General features: G+C 45.4%; 1 protein-coding gene across 4 annotated transcripts in view; it reads left to right on the top strand.

The window, feature by feature from the left end:
• The window catches only part of LOC105839275 (nucleolar protein 4-like), a 66155-nt gene that overhangs the window by 17383 nt on the left and 34816 nt on the right, over window positions 1-13956 (top strand). For 2 of the 4 annotated variants that reach the window (XM_036294053.1, XM_036294054.1), the window contains exon 2: window positions 2786-2845. The exons of the other annotated variants lie outside the window; for them this stretch is intronic. In XM_036294053.1, the coding sequence (XP_036149946.1) occupies window positions 2786-2845 (60 nt within the window). The remainder of the gene's footprint in view (window positions 1-2785; window positions 2846-13956) is intronic. 4 annotated transcript variants of the gene reach the window in all.

Here is a 13956-nt window from a genome sequence, read left to right as displayed (position 1 = left end):
CCTCTTTCGAGATGGTCTGAAAGAAACGAGGGAGAATGTTGGCGGGACGAAAGGGATGAAAAGACCGCGGGAAGTCTAGTCGGTTTCAACCACCCCAAATGGGACTTCGCGCGAACTTTCTGGCAGGGACTCTCTTGGTTCCCCTCTTTTGCACATGCGAATGCACCTGCAGCTGCGACCGAGTCTGACGGTGGGCGGGGAATCTCGCGGAGGGTTGGAAAAGAGCGCCAGGAAAAGTAACGAGGGATGGGTTACCGTATAATTACCGTTAATTGAATTCTTAGTAGCACTCATCCGCTCTGCTCTAGATGTGCAACCGAGACTTACGAGTTTAACACGTTATTAAGGATATGCGGCGGATGTCAAGGTTTACTTTATTCGTGGTTTAACTACTTTTTCAAAATTTTAAATCACAAGCTTATAAAACGTAGCAATTGCAACAAATAAATTTTACCCTAAAAGACTGAGAACAAAAACGGATTTTACATTCGCGCACGAAGAAACGTCATAAAGTTAGACCGAGGATTCTAGAACACTCTACATATAGCTAAAGATAAATCTTAATGCATCGAAAAATGATTGCGTGCGCGCCCATATGAGATCGTTTCGACGGGTGTGCCTCCTCGAGTGAATTCGTTTTCCCTCTCTGTGCTTTATCCGTGTTTGCATGCGCGTGTGTAAACTGCGCGCTCAGTTGCGTGCGCGTTGGGTTGGGTCCCTGGCATTGTTTGCACTTAAGTAATGGTTATTCATTGCGAGTAATTCGCAAAGAGAGAAAGACAAAAAAAAGGGTATATATGTGTGCCTGTAATTTAGCGCAGTAAGGAGGGATGTAGAGAGGGTTGCGCACATTATCGAGTCCATCGCTTGTTCCTAATGATCGAAAACTGAAGCTATTGGGTCACCAAATTGCCCGTCGGTAATTCTGAGTAAATGGCACAAATGGAGAAAATTCGTGATAGATACAATTCAATTCGTAGTAGTACGATTGTGCGATTCATTGAAAAATTTCACCTTACAATTTCCATAAAAATTCAAATTGTATTAATTAAATGGAACTAAAGCCAGAAGAAAAATCTATTGTTACAGATTCAGTATTCGGATGTTTATTTGTATGTTATTTTTCTATGCAACGGCGCGAAAATGATTGGCACGTTTGAAGATTCGATATTTATAGTCCAGAAAGTCATTGATTCTGCTATACATATCTAAATACATCTTTATAATTATAGTTGCGTAATTGAAAATGCTTACAACTTACAAATTTTTAGTTAGAAAATCAGATTTTATACCGATATTTGATGACTCTTTTAAAAATTTGGTATTAAAAAATTTATTATTTATTTCATTTTGTTTTGCATGGTTTTTTTTTTTAAAGAAATTACTTTATGTAGATGACGCGTGCAGAATAGTGGGACTTGACCATACCAAGGTTGAATTATTGAAATCCAGCGCGAGCTTATTAACAGAGAACGTAAAATATCACCCTTTGTACGGGGAGAATTAATATTGTTCGTTGCAAACCGTGGTAACAAAAGCCCGCGCCCGCACCCGCGCAGCGGCATGAAAACGCCGTTTGCGAAAATGATTTTCGAAAATGATTTTCGAGATGCATCGAAACGCGTCTGTTCAGGTAGCTCGTTCTCTTTCTCTCTTTCCCTTTACGCTCCGCGATTTTCGCGGTAGCGCGAGACCAGCGGTGCAATCGAATCGAGAGTCAGTTTACGATGCAGCCCCGGTAGCCGATGCGACGGTGGTGGTGGTGGTGATGGTGGTGGTGATGGTGGTGGTGGTGGTGGTGGCGGCGGTTCTCTTTCCCCGGTGACGCACCGTGCATTTCGTTTCGCGAATGTCAGAGGTAACGTTCCTGGAAAGTCGGTCTCCTCTCTCGCAGGAAGCTCGCGAGACGATGCGACACGACGGCGACCATGGAAATAAGGTCGGAGTGGAAGCCGACGGATGGTTGGTCCTTTGAGAAAACGAGAGACGAGAAGCGGGATGACGGGCGGAAAGAAAAAGAGGAAAAAAAAAAACAAGAGTGCCGTGCGGTACGCTCGGTTTGATATCGCGCGCGGTGTGTATGACGCTAATTAAAAGGTGGAAAAATAAAGGGCGATATAAATGGTAAAAATCGGTGCGCGCGTGCATCGAAATCGGAAGTCACAATCGGGTGTTAATATCGAGTTTTAGATTTTAAACGATGATACTTTGAAAATTGGTGAAAATAAAAGAGAATACAAAATACACGTTTATTCCGCGTGGATTGTGTTTTTCAATTAAAGAGAAGAAGAATTTAAAATATTTCATATCGATTCCGTTATTTTTTTTTGCAACAAATTTGTCGTTGTTGTAAATTTCAAAAAAATGTTTTGCGAATTTGAAATTCCGCATAAATTCGGATGAGAAAGGTACCGGAGAGGGAGATATATTGTATATTTACTATACAATTTCATCCCCGGGGGAACATCCAACGGGAGAGACTTTTCATACCGCCCTTCTCTACCGTTACTTCCGTGAAGGAATCCTGTCGATCTCGCACCGTTACTAGAGACACTTAGACTGCAACCGTGCGAGCTCGATCTCACGATAAAACCACCGTGTCCGATCGCCGCGCAGTCGTTCCACTCTTTCATTTCATCTAATCGATCTAATCGATCATAAAAACGCTGATCTCCACATAATATTCTTGTTGCTCCTTATTTGAAAGGGCAGTTGAAAAGAATTGCATATTACTATTGATCAATTTCTCAATTTTTAATCCGTGCGTATTTTTTTTCTTTTCCAGGTAAGTTGGAATTCCAAAAAACAAAGAGATACAGCTTCCGTGTTACTGTCCCAAACAAAGGTAACGAGTAATTTAAGATTAATTTATTAATCGACTATCGAGAAAAATCAATTTAGTCAGACGTAATATTGTACCTACGATGCGTTCAACGTTTAGTCATTTCTCTTACCGATCGGATTTTCCGACAATCACTTGTTCCACGAATCGCGAATCATCTCGTGTTTGCGGCCGTCGAATTTTTCTTTCGCCATACGAGGCATAGCAGCAGTGAAGTCATTTAGGAGGGTCGATCGAGAGCGCGGCAAAATTGAAAATTGCCATAATGCAGCGGTAGTTATGGTAATGCCCCGTAATATTGGCGCGCACGGTCATAGGGCGTGATTTGAAAGGGGATTTTTATGCGGAATTTTACTACCTATCCACGTAAGTCTCGCACGGAGTACCGAACAGGTACTCAATTATCCAGGAGGGAGTAGGATAATAATTCACGGCCTTTCCCTCCGCTGCTCGCGACTCGCTTCCCACCGCTCCGCGCTTTATGATCAATCGCCATAATTATTCGCTCGTAATCACTCGATAAAATTTGAAATCGCTTTATTCCTCGGAATTATTGTATTGTATACCCTCGCGGAGTTACTGTATAAAAACCATTGCCCTTTTTCAGCGGCTTCGATACGTATCTAAAGTCATTTATAACAAAATCGATCGTGGACTGTATCGCGATTATAAAGTCACAATCAAATGGTGCCCGAAGGTCCTAACTGTTCCACAGCTAGAAAGCTCTTCCTTTCCACGCTCCCTCCCCTCCCCCCCCCCGCCCGCGTTTCAGCAAAATCATCGACGTCTCTCTGTAGCCGCGGGTTTTAATCTGGGCCGATTAATTACACTCTGCGAATCGCGGTGTCTTACTAGGAGCTCGGGTGCATCGATCACGTTCCCGCGATGCCGTTATTACACGGCGAACCGGAGATAACTTATCATGCCTAATATTATCGATCTAGAGACGCACCCGTACCGCTTTGCATTTCGATTATGTGCTACGTGCACGCCGCCGGGCGGGCCGGCGACTAGCGGCAACCCTACGGACAGGACATCGGACGTTGATGCATGCCACTGCTGCATTTGAGATGCGCCGTTGCGCGAGAGCGGAAGACATGGCTAATTAAAATCTATGATTTTGTAATGTGAATGTGAGGCGACGCGTTATACGAGGAGGGACCGGAAAATTTCGCGATGCGCTAGAAACATAATCCGATTGAATTCAGCTGAATTGAATAATTGATTTACAAATTCTCATTAGTTAAGTTAGAGCAGTAAAGAAATTCCCTCGCATTAATCGGCGTATATATAGTGTATAGAGAAATAAATCATTAAAGTGATTGTTTATTTATAATTATAATAAGATAATACGCATTGCGTATATGTGGAGGAGACTGATCTAATATCCGAAGAACTCGATAGCTCGTGTGATCGTTAATTCCTGATTGTGCGTGTTTTGCCCGACTATATACCTGCTAGTGATTTATGGAGGAAATAGCACTACTTCATCCACAATTTGGAACATCCGCTAGTCATCTCGATTTCCGCTGGACTTCCGCCTTGCGTTCTGCTAGTCGTTATGCCTGTCACGGGACTTTAAGGTCCGCGTTATAACCGTGTCATTAACTGTTAGTCGATTCTACCAACGTCGATTAGCTTTAACTGGTTAATCTTAAACCCAATCTCTATTTTTAGATCGTAATTATTTTGCGATAAAATACATAAAATCTGTCATAGGATGTAATTTCATCCTAAAATTTTGGTGCAATCAAATATTAAATTATTAAATGGGTTTTTGACTTAAGTAATTAAAGCTTTAATTTAAGTCGCAGCGGAAAATGTGGCAATCTTTTGTACGCTTTCTTTAGTAAATTGATAGATTAAATTATTAATTGATCAAAGTTTAATCATAATTATTTTACAACTTTGCCCATAACAAATATTGTGAAATGTCACAAAGAAATTTCTCGAGTGGTTAGCCACTGACGCTGCGCATACACTTGTTACGTGTGTTAGAAGTGTAGGTACGAGGCGTCATCATTCAGCGTTTATGTCCCAGCTGCATTAGACGATTGGTCTTTTCAAGCGTGTACCAGCATCATGCACGCGATCCGTCAACTTGAGCGATTTTCGAATACACCAGGTATACGTAAAGCTGGGAAACGAAACGCAAAGGTCGACCGTGATTTACGAACGGAGGGACTCGTTCGAGGAAAGTGAAAGTACAATATTTTTTTTCCGAACGTCAATATTTTTATTTACGGATAATTTAATATTAGAGAAGAGCGACAGGTGCGGGGAATTTCAAAACTCGCGTTTTTCACGAAACACATAGGAGAGAGAAAGAGAGGACTAAATCATATTGGGGATGCTTCGGATATAATCTTGCATTACTGCAGCCGCGATTAAATAAAATAATCTCTCGATTAGTTAGGATATAATACGTGGGGAAAAAAAAACAACAAACGCATTAAAAGCTGTCGGCAAGGGTATGGTTAAAACGCGTACGCGATGTAATCCCCTCACCGCAGCTTTTCATATGCATATCCAGGGAATCCATCACCGCGCGCACATGAAATCACCTGACCACAAAAATCAGCCTGCTGACCGCGTCCAAGTCCTTCCACGCGAGTAAGTCCTCTTACGTAAGGCGGTCTGCGTTCGATTAACGAATGATAATATACACTGCACATCGCACATCGCTGAAATTTCCAACAAAATTGCGAGCTTACGAAATATTTCGCGGTGTCAATCGTAGATCACGCGGCTCGAGGCGCGTTTTCAACGTGCGTTCCACTCGGTCGTAATCTCGTGAGTGCCTCGTCGTCGCCGATTTCCGAAATTGCCCGTAGAAATCTCTTCTTTTTTTTTTTTTGTCAACCAGCTTCAGGCGACTCCGCGTTCTCTCGGCGGTGTTCTACGCGAGAAGATCGATACGTAGCACGAGGCCCGAAGCCAAACCGTACGTCATGTAGCATAAAACACAAGGTTAGCCTTGTACGCGTGCATGTGTATACGTTCGTGTGCGTCCCACACACGCCGACGTGCGCGCGCGTGTGTGTGGGATAAACGTGCATGCACACGCTGGTCTCTGACAGACAATCAAACGCATATTGCACATTACTCCACACGGGGAATTCACGCTATCGCACGCATGTGTAATCGAGATCGGGGAGGGGAGAGGAAGTAGTTTCAAGTGCGAGATGCGCGTTAAGGTATCTCCGTGACGGTAACACGACGCAGTATATGGACGGGCAGTATATTGCGCGCGTGAGACGCGGGTGCATACGCACGCGCGTGTCCCCGCGTGCGTGGATGCGTGAACGTGTGCACACGCACACGAACGATGACCGTACGAAATCCTACGAACTACCGACAGACGCTCCGTACCCACGAGCAACGCCCACTCTCCTGAAGTTGCCAAGACCTCGGACAATGAGTCCCGACGCGACAGCGGCTCTCATTCGAACAGCCGGCAACAAAGCGAATCTTGGCAAAACCGATGGTCCGAGAACGGAAGCGACCGAGAGCGGCTTGAACGCTGTGGAAATGAGGTCGGATGCCGATCTCTTCCTCGGAGCGCGAACAAAAACCAAGGCGCTTCCTACCTCCACGCTTGAGTGTGCTCGACGCATTTAACTCTGATTTAGACCTAATTCTGCTACGAGACCGCTACTATGTACGTTGCACAACTTGTATATCGTGAATTGCCCGTAACAAGATGAATTCCATTCGGATCCGAATAGAGAATTCCTCGCCTTTTAAGTACATCATAAGATTTTGTCAAAAGTGTTGATTTTTCAATTTCCGGAAATTCAATATAAATAAGTAAAAGTAATTTAACAAAGCACCGATTAAATTTAGCACATATGATTCCGTACGTACGAAAGACCGTCGGGGAGATCCAGTAAAGCCGAGGCGATTCATCAACGACGGCTCGAAGGAGGTTGGGTGCAATTTTACGCGGCTCTCAGGCCACTATGACTTCTTGCGATATTGCAATATTCTTGCTGTATGCCCGCAAAAGGTTGGCACACGCGTCGCTGCTCGCGGCGCTAAGGGCTATTTTCATGACAGGGGTTGGGGACGCGATACCAGAAGCATCGTACCCTTTCGGTACCATATTACGGCCGCATAGCCTGTGTGTACCCTATATTACGCTTAATCGCCTCCATTATTTACGGGGGTTGCAGAATACAGCCGAGGCGCCGCGCGTCTGCGATGGTCTCCGTACGGAATCTTTTTCCGCGTTCGCCACACAGTTAATACCAGCGTTTTTGCGCTCGGCCATTTCAAGGAAGGCCATAATCTGGCTGCCAGCACAGCTGTTCGAACGTTCACGTAACGAGATATTGGCATATTTATTTTCGCACGTAACAAAAAAAAAAATCACGTCTGATTTGCTTCTATCAATTATTGGCGAAATCCACCGCCGGGATAATAAAATTGAAACCCGCATCATTAATCGCGAAACGGCATAAACACATTCTGAACTCGCGTAAAATTGTTATCTATATTTTAGGGAATACAGATATATTTAATAAATCGATGGCAGATTAAGGTAATTTCTTCGGAGTTTAAATTATTTCCCAACAGTACGCGTTTGCTTTTAAGCGCGAAACGAATAAATGCGATTTAAATATTTAAATCAATCGCGAATTTAAATATATATATTTCTAATGAAGTTACTGAATTCTATAAAGATTTACAATAATAAATCTCAGTCAGTAACCGGACGAGCATTGCCATAATATCCATCGCAGCTTGTACAAAGAATATTACACAAATTTGGTATGCTGTTCCTCTTTGAGGGACAAAAATCGGCGACGAGGAAATTATTCGGGGAGGACAACGACGGGACGTAGTTTCTCGCTTTGTCGGGAGATGTTCTATTTCGGGGGCGTTTTCGGGAGGGACGCGACGCGACGCGACGTGACGCAGAGAGAACGCCTCCCCTAAAAAGTCAATTATTTTGTCCGCCTCTCTCTTTCTCTCTCTCTCTCTCTCTCTCCGGTGCGGGAGATCTTTTTAGCGATGACCGAGGTGTACCAGGCGCGACTTTCACACGTGGGCTCTCCCGCGGGAGCGAACACAGTGTGCGCGATCTAATTATATCTTACTTTGTTTGAGTACAACGCACCTTTCGACACGCACCCGCTGTTCCTCCTCCTCCTCCTCCTCCTCCTCCTTCTCTGTTTCTTCATCCTCTTCGTTCCTCTTTCAGCTACCTTCTCCACGAGTAGCTCCGCCGCTGGTACGCGGCTTCTCTACGTCGCGGACGTTCTCCAAGCGCCGCCGGCGACGATTGGATGCGTGCCAAATCGAACACGTTCGCTCGTTAAATCGAGTCGCGATTTACGTAAATTTCCTGTTCCGTCGAACGGTCTCCTTCGGTCGCTCGTGACCGCGCGCCCGCGATGATCTCGAACTTGTCCCCACTGAGAAGTATTATTGTAAACGGAAGACCCGGATCAAGGTCTCGCTTTAATTACCTACGTATGTCGCATGAAGTGTACGCCTCGCGAAGTCTATCATCCACCTGCTCTGTAATTTCACGTTGGAATGCGCGTAAATAAATATTTTCTTTTCCGCACACTTTCCGAAGTGTTATCACTCGAAGATATATTACCGCCATACTCTGCATTCTTACATTGTTGTATTTCGTCGAAATTTTGCTTCGCGCAAAATCTGAACAGCAAAGCTCCCCAAAAGTTCTTGATTACGACAAATATATTAAAAATGTCTGAAAGATATGCTCAATTTTACTTGTAAGTTATAATTATTGTACCTACTGAAGAAATATATTTCCTTCTTTGAGCCTGAAGCTAATAATATATATTTTAAACCTTATAATGTACATATATATTTTTAAATGTTAATCGATATCTTTTTGGCATGTCCGGCATTGGCATAGTCAATTCAACTTAAGCGAAAATCTCATTGATATTCTTTCGAGTGCGTCGTCGAGATTGACTATCGCTGAAGAGAAGAAGCGACGAGCGTGGCTCTATAAAATCTCTCATTCGACCTGCTTTCACCTCCTTCGCCTCCTTCTTCCACCCTGTGAAATATTCGAACGAACACGCATCCTCGTGACTCGTCTTTCGTTTCGAAAATCCCGAGTGACCTACTACCCCGCTGATTCGCTTTACTACCCCCGCGGGACGCGGCGCGGTGGCGTGCAATGAAAAAAAAAGAGCAACGCAAAGTGAAGTACGGGTGTTGGCGATGTGTTGGTGTTGATGTTGGTGTAGGAGGAGAAGGAGGAGGAGTAGGAGGAGGGGGAGGAGGAGGAGGAAGAGGAGGAGGCTGGCGGGAAGGGTTGGGGAGGAAAGGCCGAATCGTTTAACGAGTCCATCGCACGAACGCGATGCGAAATGAGCAGCTAATCGATAGCGGTTCATTGAGTTTCGGCCTCCACGTACGTCGATTCCCCTCGCTCGGTCTTCACTCCCTCTCCCCTGTACGTCATTCCCTCGTTCCACCTCCGCCCCTCGCGTGCTTTTATCGTACGCATCGCGGCTAGCGATAGCGTCGATACCGCGTATCCATTTGACGCTTGTTTAGCATTTTAATTTATTACGGAAGCGCGAATTCTTGCGAAATTCACGACAATTTTAACGTGGTAATGTGAAGTTGTATATTTTTGCTCTAACTTATAAACTTGTTGATTAATTCGAACATTTCTGTTGGCCTCAACTTACTCTGTCAATTTTTCCTCCGATCTTTATGAAGATTATTTACAGCTTTTTCTTTAAGACTGTGAATTTTTAGACTGCACACTCTTATCACAACACTTAGAATACAATGGGAAGATTTTAAGAAAATTACGCGCATTTCTCTGTTTCAAAAGTGCTATTCTAATTTTCTACTAATTCCTGCAATTTCCAGGAAGCAACTGTTATGTCCAGTTATTACAGCTTCTTCAGAAAGCGAGCACCACCCAACTAAAAACCGGTTCGTCATTAATCGTTACTCTAATAATAAGATAATAACAAGAGAAGTACGCCTAGGCAACACGATAACAAAACTGGATTAACGCGGTGCTTTTATCGAGGACCACCTCGTATGGCTGTCTTCGCAGTGATTTATTAAATACGCGGCGTATCGAGGATATTCTTCGTACCATCTCTTTATTCCCTTTCGTATAACTCGCTGCTCGGATCTCAGCATTTGGCGCTTCTTTTCGAGGCGCAATATCGAACGCCTCGCGAACGTATTATCTGACCCGAACTGTTCAAGCCTTTATCCGAACGCGTGCACTCGAAAGCCTTCGCTAACTCGGCGCGACACCGCGCCATCCCTGCCCGCCCGTGTCTCTTTTTCTCTGTTTGACCCGGCGCGGATCACCACACCACCCCCTACGTCTCCCTCCTTGCTCCGGCCTGTACGCTGTGTCAATCGTCTCTTTCACCCCTACCTTTTGTCCGCGTGATACTCTCGCCGGCGACGTGGCGCGGCGAGGCGAGGCGCAGTGAAACGAGGCGCGGTGCGGCGCGACGCGAGCGGGGACGACGCGTACCGCACGCCGACGCATCGGCGTAATAGAGGCGACGAGACGCAAGGGAGGAAAAGGTCACGTGGGTTATCTGGCCGTTCCGTGCGAGAGCGTATGCGCGTCTTACGTGGTGCGTCAGTCGACACGGCGACTCCGACGAGTCCGCGGCGGTTTAAATATAAACGGCGACGCGTTCGTCGCCGCCTCCGCCGCCACCGCCGCCGCCGCCGCCGCTGCCGCGATTCCTTTCCGGCACACCTCGGGTACCGGATGCGGGTCACGCACCGGTGGCTCTCTCCGCTGAAGGGGTCCGGACCGAGCCACACGCGGGTTCCATTTTTACACGCGGGAAATTAATAGGAGCAACGAGAAAGGGACACAGAAGGCGCGCTGCCGAGATAATTACGGAGCTCTCGCTTTATCCGCGCTATCGCGTTTCTTCATAACTCACGTCTCGGAGTTCGTCAATGGGATCGTTTTTCCCTGGCACGATTTCCGCAACCGCTAAAAATACACCGGCCATCGCGTGTCGCAAATCGCGGGGACAAATTTCAGGATACGTTGATTTGTCGCGAAGTAAAGCTGCCTCGAATTTTTTTTTTGTCCCTTCACACGATCGCTCTATGTCGATTTGCAACTCTTAAAATTCTTATTCGTTTTCTGCTACTTAAGATGATTAATTGTAAAGGTTTGCATGCCTTCTCTCGTTGTAAATCCCAAGCAGGACAATCCGCAGGATTTATTTCGCCGTGCGAGGGTGGTCGCGTTGCTGCTGATAATTTCAGTATAATTCACATTACTCGTAGGTAGGGTTTATACGTATCCGGCTGGGAGCGTATTGTAACGCGTGGGTGGACGCTATACGCGTTGTCATTTCCACGGTTTTATCGCTTTCATGCGTTTTGTTCACCGTCGATTTATGTCGTCTCGGCATCACACGTTTCTGTCATGCAAACTACCACAATAATTCGAAAGCTTTCTCTCTCTTTCTCTCTCTCTCTCCCTCCCTCTCTTCCTCCTTCCGTGATCGAGCGAGGCAGCGTTAAAAGTTTCTGGGTGTACGCAGGAAACCGAACACCCCGTAACGACGACCTTGAATACTCTCCCGCGCGTGCGCCCGCGTGCACACTCGGAGATGGTTCGTTAAACCAGGAATGTGTAGGACTTCGTTACGGAGTTCCGCTTTCATTACGGATCGCTCGAATCTCGTCAATGACTTAAAGCTGAAGAACGAAGACGCGCGCGCGCGCGCCAAAGAACTCCGAGGAAACTTTCGTCCCGCACTTTCTTATTGAATATTTAGTCTTGTTAATAACTTCCGCGCGCGCTAATTCCCCCGCAAGTGTTCTTGCTGGGAATACGCGAGGTGATAAATGCGTCGCTGTCGGAAACATCAGCTTTGATAAGATTTTTGATTACTTGTATATATTAAAATAAAAAAAAACTCGGCAATCTTACACAGATTGTAAAGATATTAATTACAACGTTTTGGGGGAATGAATCAATTATTTTTGCAAATTACAGGGATTTTAATAGAAAAATTGATTGAACACTCTTTGCATCGATGACTAGAAAGAAGTATATTTAATGTATTCGATATTATCTTGACAAACGAGTTTTATAGTTGTACTTTTACCTTTGCTCAATTCGTACGAAGGTGATCTGCATGAACAATTAACGCCACCCTCAAGAAAAACTGCGTTCTCTGCATATTTCTGCAGAGTTTCGCAAAGTTAATTCGCACGTATACCTTCGATTGAATGCCTCCTTTCTCGCATTCGGTGTATGTCTTTCTCTAACTCTACATCTTTCCCTCTTTTACAAACCAGAAAATACACACATACACACACACACACACGTGTATGTACACGTATACCTCATCTTCGTCTCCTTCCACGATAACCGCCAGCGGTTTTGAACGGCTCCATTCCCATCACTGGAAGATAAACTCCTATAAAATCTCACTGCCGCGCTGGTTTAAGGCGCCTCACCCACCCACTCACCTACCGTTGCACGCAGTCGATATTATCCTCCGCTCTATCCGGATCCGTTCTCAGATGCAGGACTGTTCAACAGAGAACAAAGCTTCCTTTTGTTTCATTTTGCGCAATTTTCGCTGATGTTTTAGAGCGAAGGAAAAAATACGTGTTCAAAATACGGAGCAAAGAGAAAAATGTGAGACGTAAAACGCATGGATTTCGATTCGAAATGGCTAACAAAAGTTAGAGAGAGAGAGAGAGAGAGAGAGAGAGAGAGAGAGAGAGAGAGAGAGAGAGAGATAAATGCCTGTGGAAAAGTAGGACGGACGAACTGATGTCGACGAAAGGGAGAAGAGGAGAACGCACATGGAGTAAAAACGATTCCAGACGCTGACGCTTCTGAGCCAGTAAAAGTTTAAGCCTCCGTCGTAACTCCTCGCAACCTGTTATGCTTCCGCGACACCGATCATTCCTCGCGAACTGCCCCGTGATCTCGCCCGTTTATGCGACAGTTATCTCTCGGCGCGGCGGCGAAAAGAGCCTCTTCAGATGGAGGCGCTGTAACGAGCGCTGACATAGCGCCCCGCTGCGTTTACTATTTAACGCGGTTGCCGTTTTGGATTTGTTGTTCGCCCCGCCGATTTGTCAACTCGTTGATCAAATCGACGATAATGCTCGAGATACGTCGATGAAATATGAAAGTAAAATATGATATTCTAAAGATGACATAATTTAAGGATTTTTTAAATGTTTCTTTTGATTCAATTTTTAAACGATTACGGCGCGCGTAAATTAACTAACTCTAAAATATAATGTGTTGATATACGTTAGACAGAATCGAAAATCAAGTCTTCAAGTAGTATTTAGGTAATCTTTTAAATTTAAAACTTATACTACTTTTCAAGCAGATGACATCGAGGTTGAATGTTTATGAGATACGGATCGTGCTAAATCTCCTGAGATCATATCTAACTGTACAGCAGTAGTATACTTTGAGATCCCGGCACCTGATTTCTAACGAGCATCGGGTATCACGACGTACTTGCAGGAAGTTCGTCCGGTATATCGGTAAGATCGAAAGTTCGACGCGGGTCGGCTCGTTGAGAGCAATTGGACGCCCGCATGGCCAAACGCATTAGCCGCTTGATTGGTATTCCAAAGATCTTCAGTGTGGGAGAGCCGAGGTAGTTTCGTCCTTCCTTCTCTCTTGCTTCTCTCTCCTTCCGTCATTCTATATCTCTCACGCTTTCTCTCTCTCTCTCTCTCTCTCTCTCTCTCTCTCTCTCTCTCTCTCTCTCTCTCTCTCTCTCTCTCTCTCTCTCTCTCTTTCTCTCTCTCTCTCTAGGAGCATAGGATCTTCATCACGGTGCCTGTTACGAATAAGCTCTTAATTCCTTGTAGGGTTCTTGACTCCCACTTCTACCGCGTAGAATCTCTCTGACTCTGCTCTGTCCCTCCTCCTCCTCCTCCTCCTCCTTCTCCTCCCCCAACCTTCCTTTGCAGGACTCTTCTTCGTCGGTACCTTCTCCCTTTCTCAATCCGAGAGTTCTCAGTCCTCTCCCACTGCCGCCCAACCACTACTGCTTCTTCCAACGTACACCCTCCTCCCCTTTTCCCCGGCCTCGTCCCGCGCGTCCGCCACCCGCTCAACGACC

The sequence above is a fragment of the Monomorium pharaonis genome, chromosome 11, assembly GCF_013373865.1.
Source record: "Monomorium pharaonis isolate MP-MQ-018 chromosome 11, ASM1337386v2, whole genome shotgun sequence".
NCBI lineage: Eukaryota > Metazoa > Arthropoda > Insecta > Hymenoptera > Formicidae > Monomorium > Monomorium pharaonis.
The sequence above is the reverse complement of the archived record's forward strand: the minus strand, read 5'-3'. Positions and strand labels throughout refer to the sequence as shown.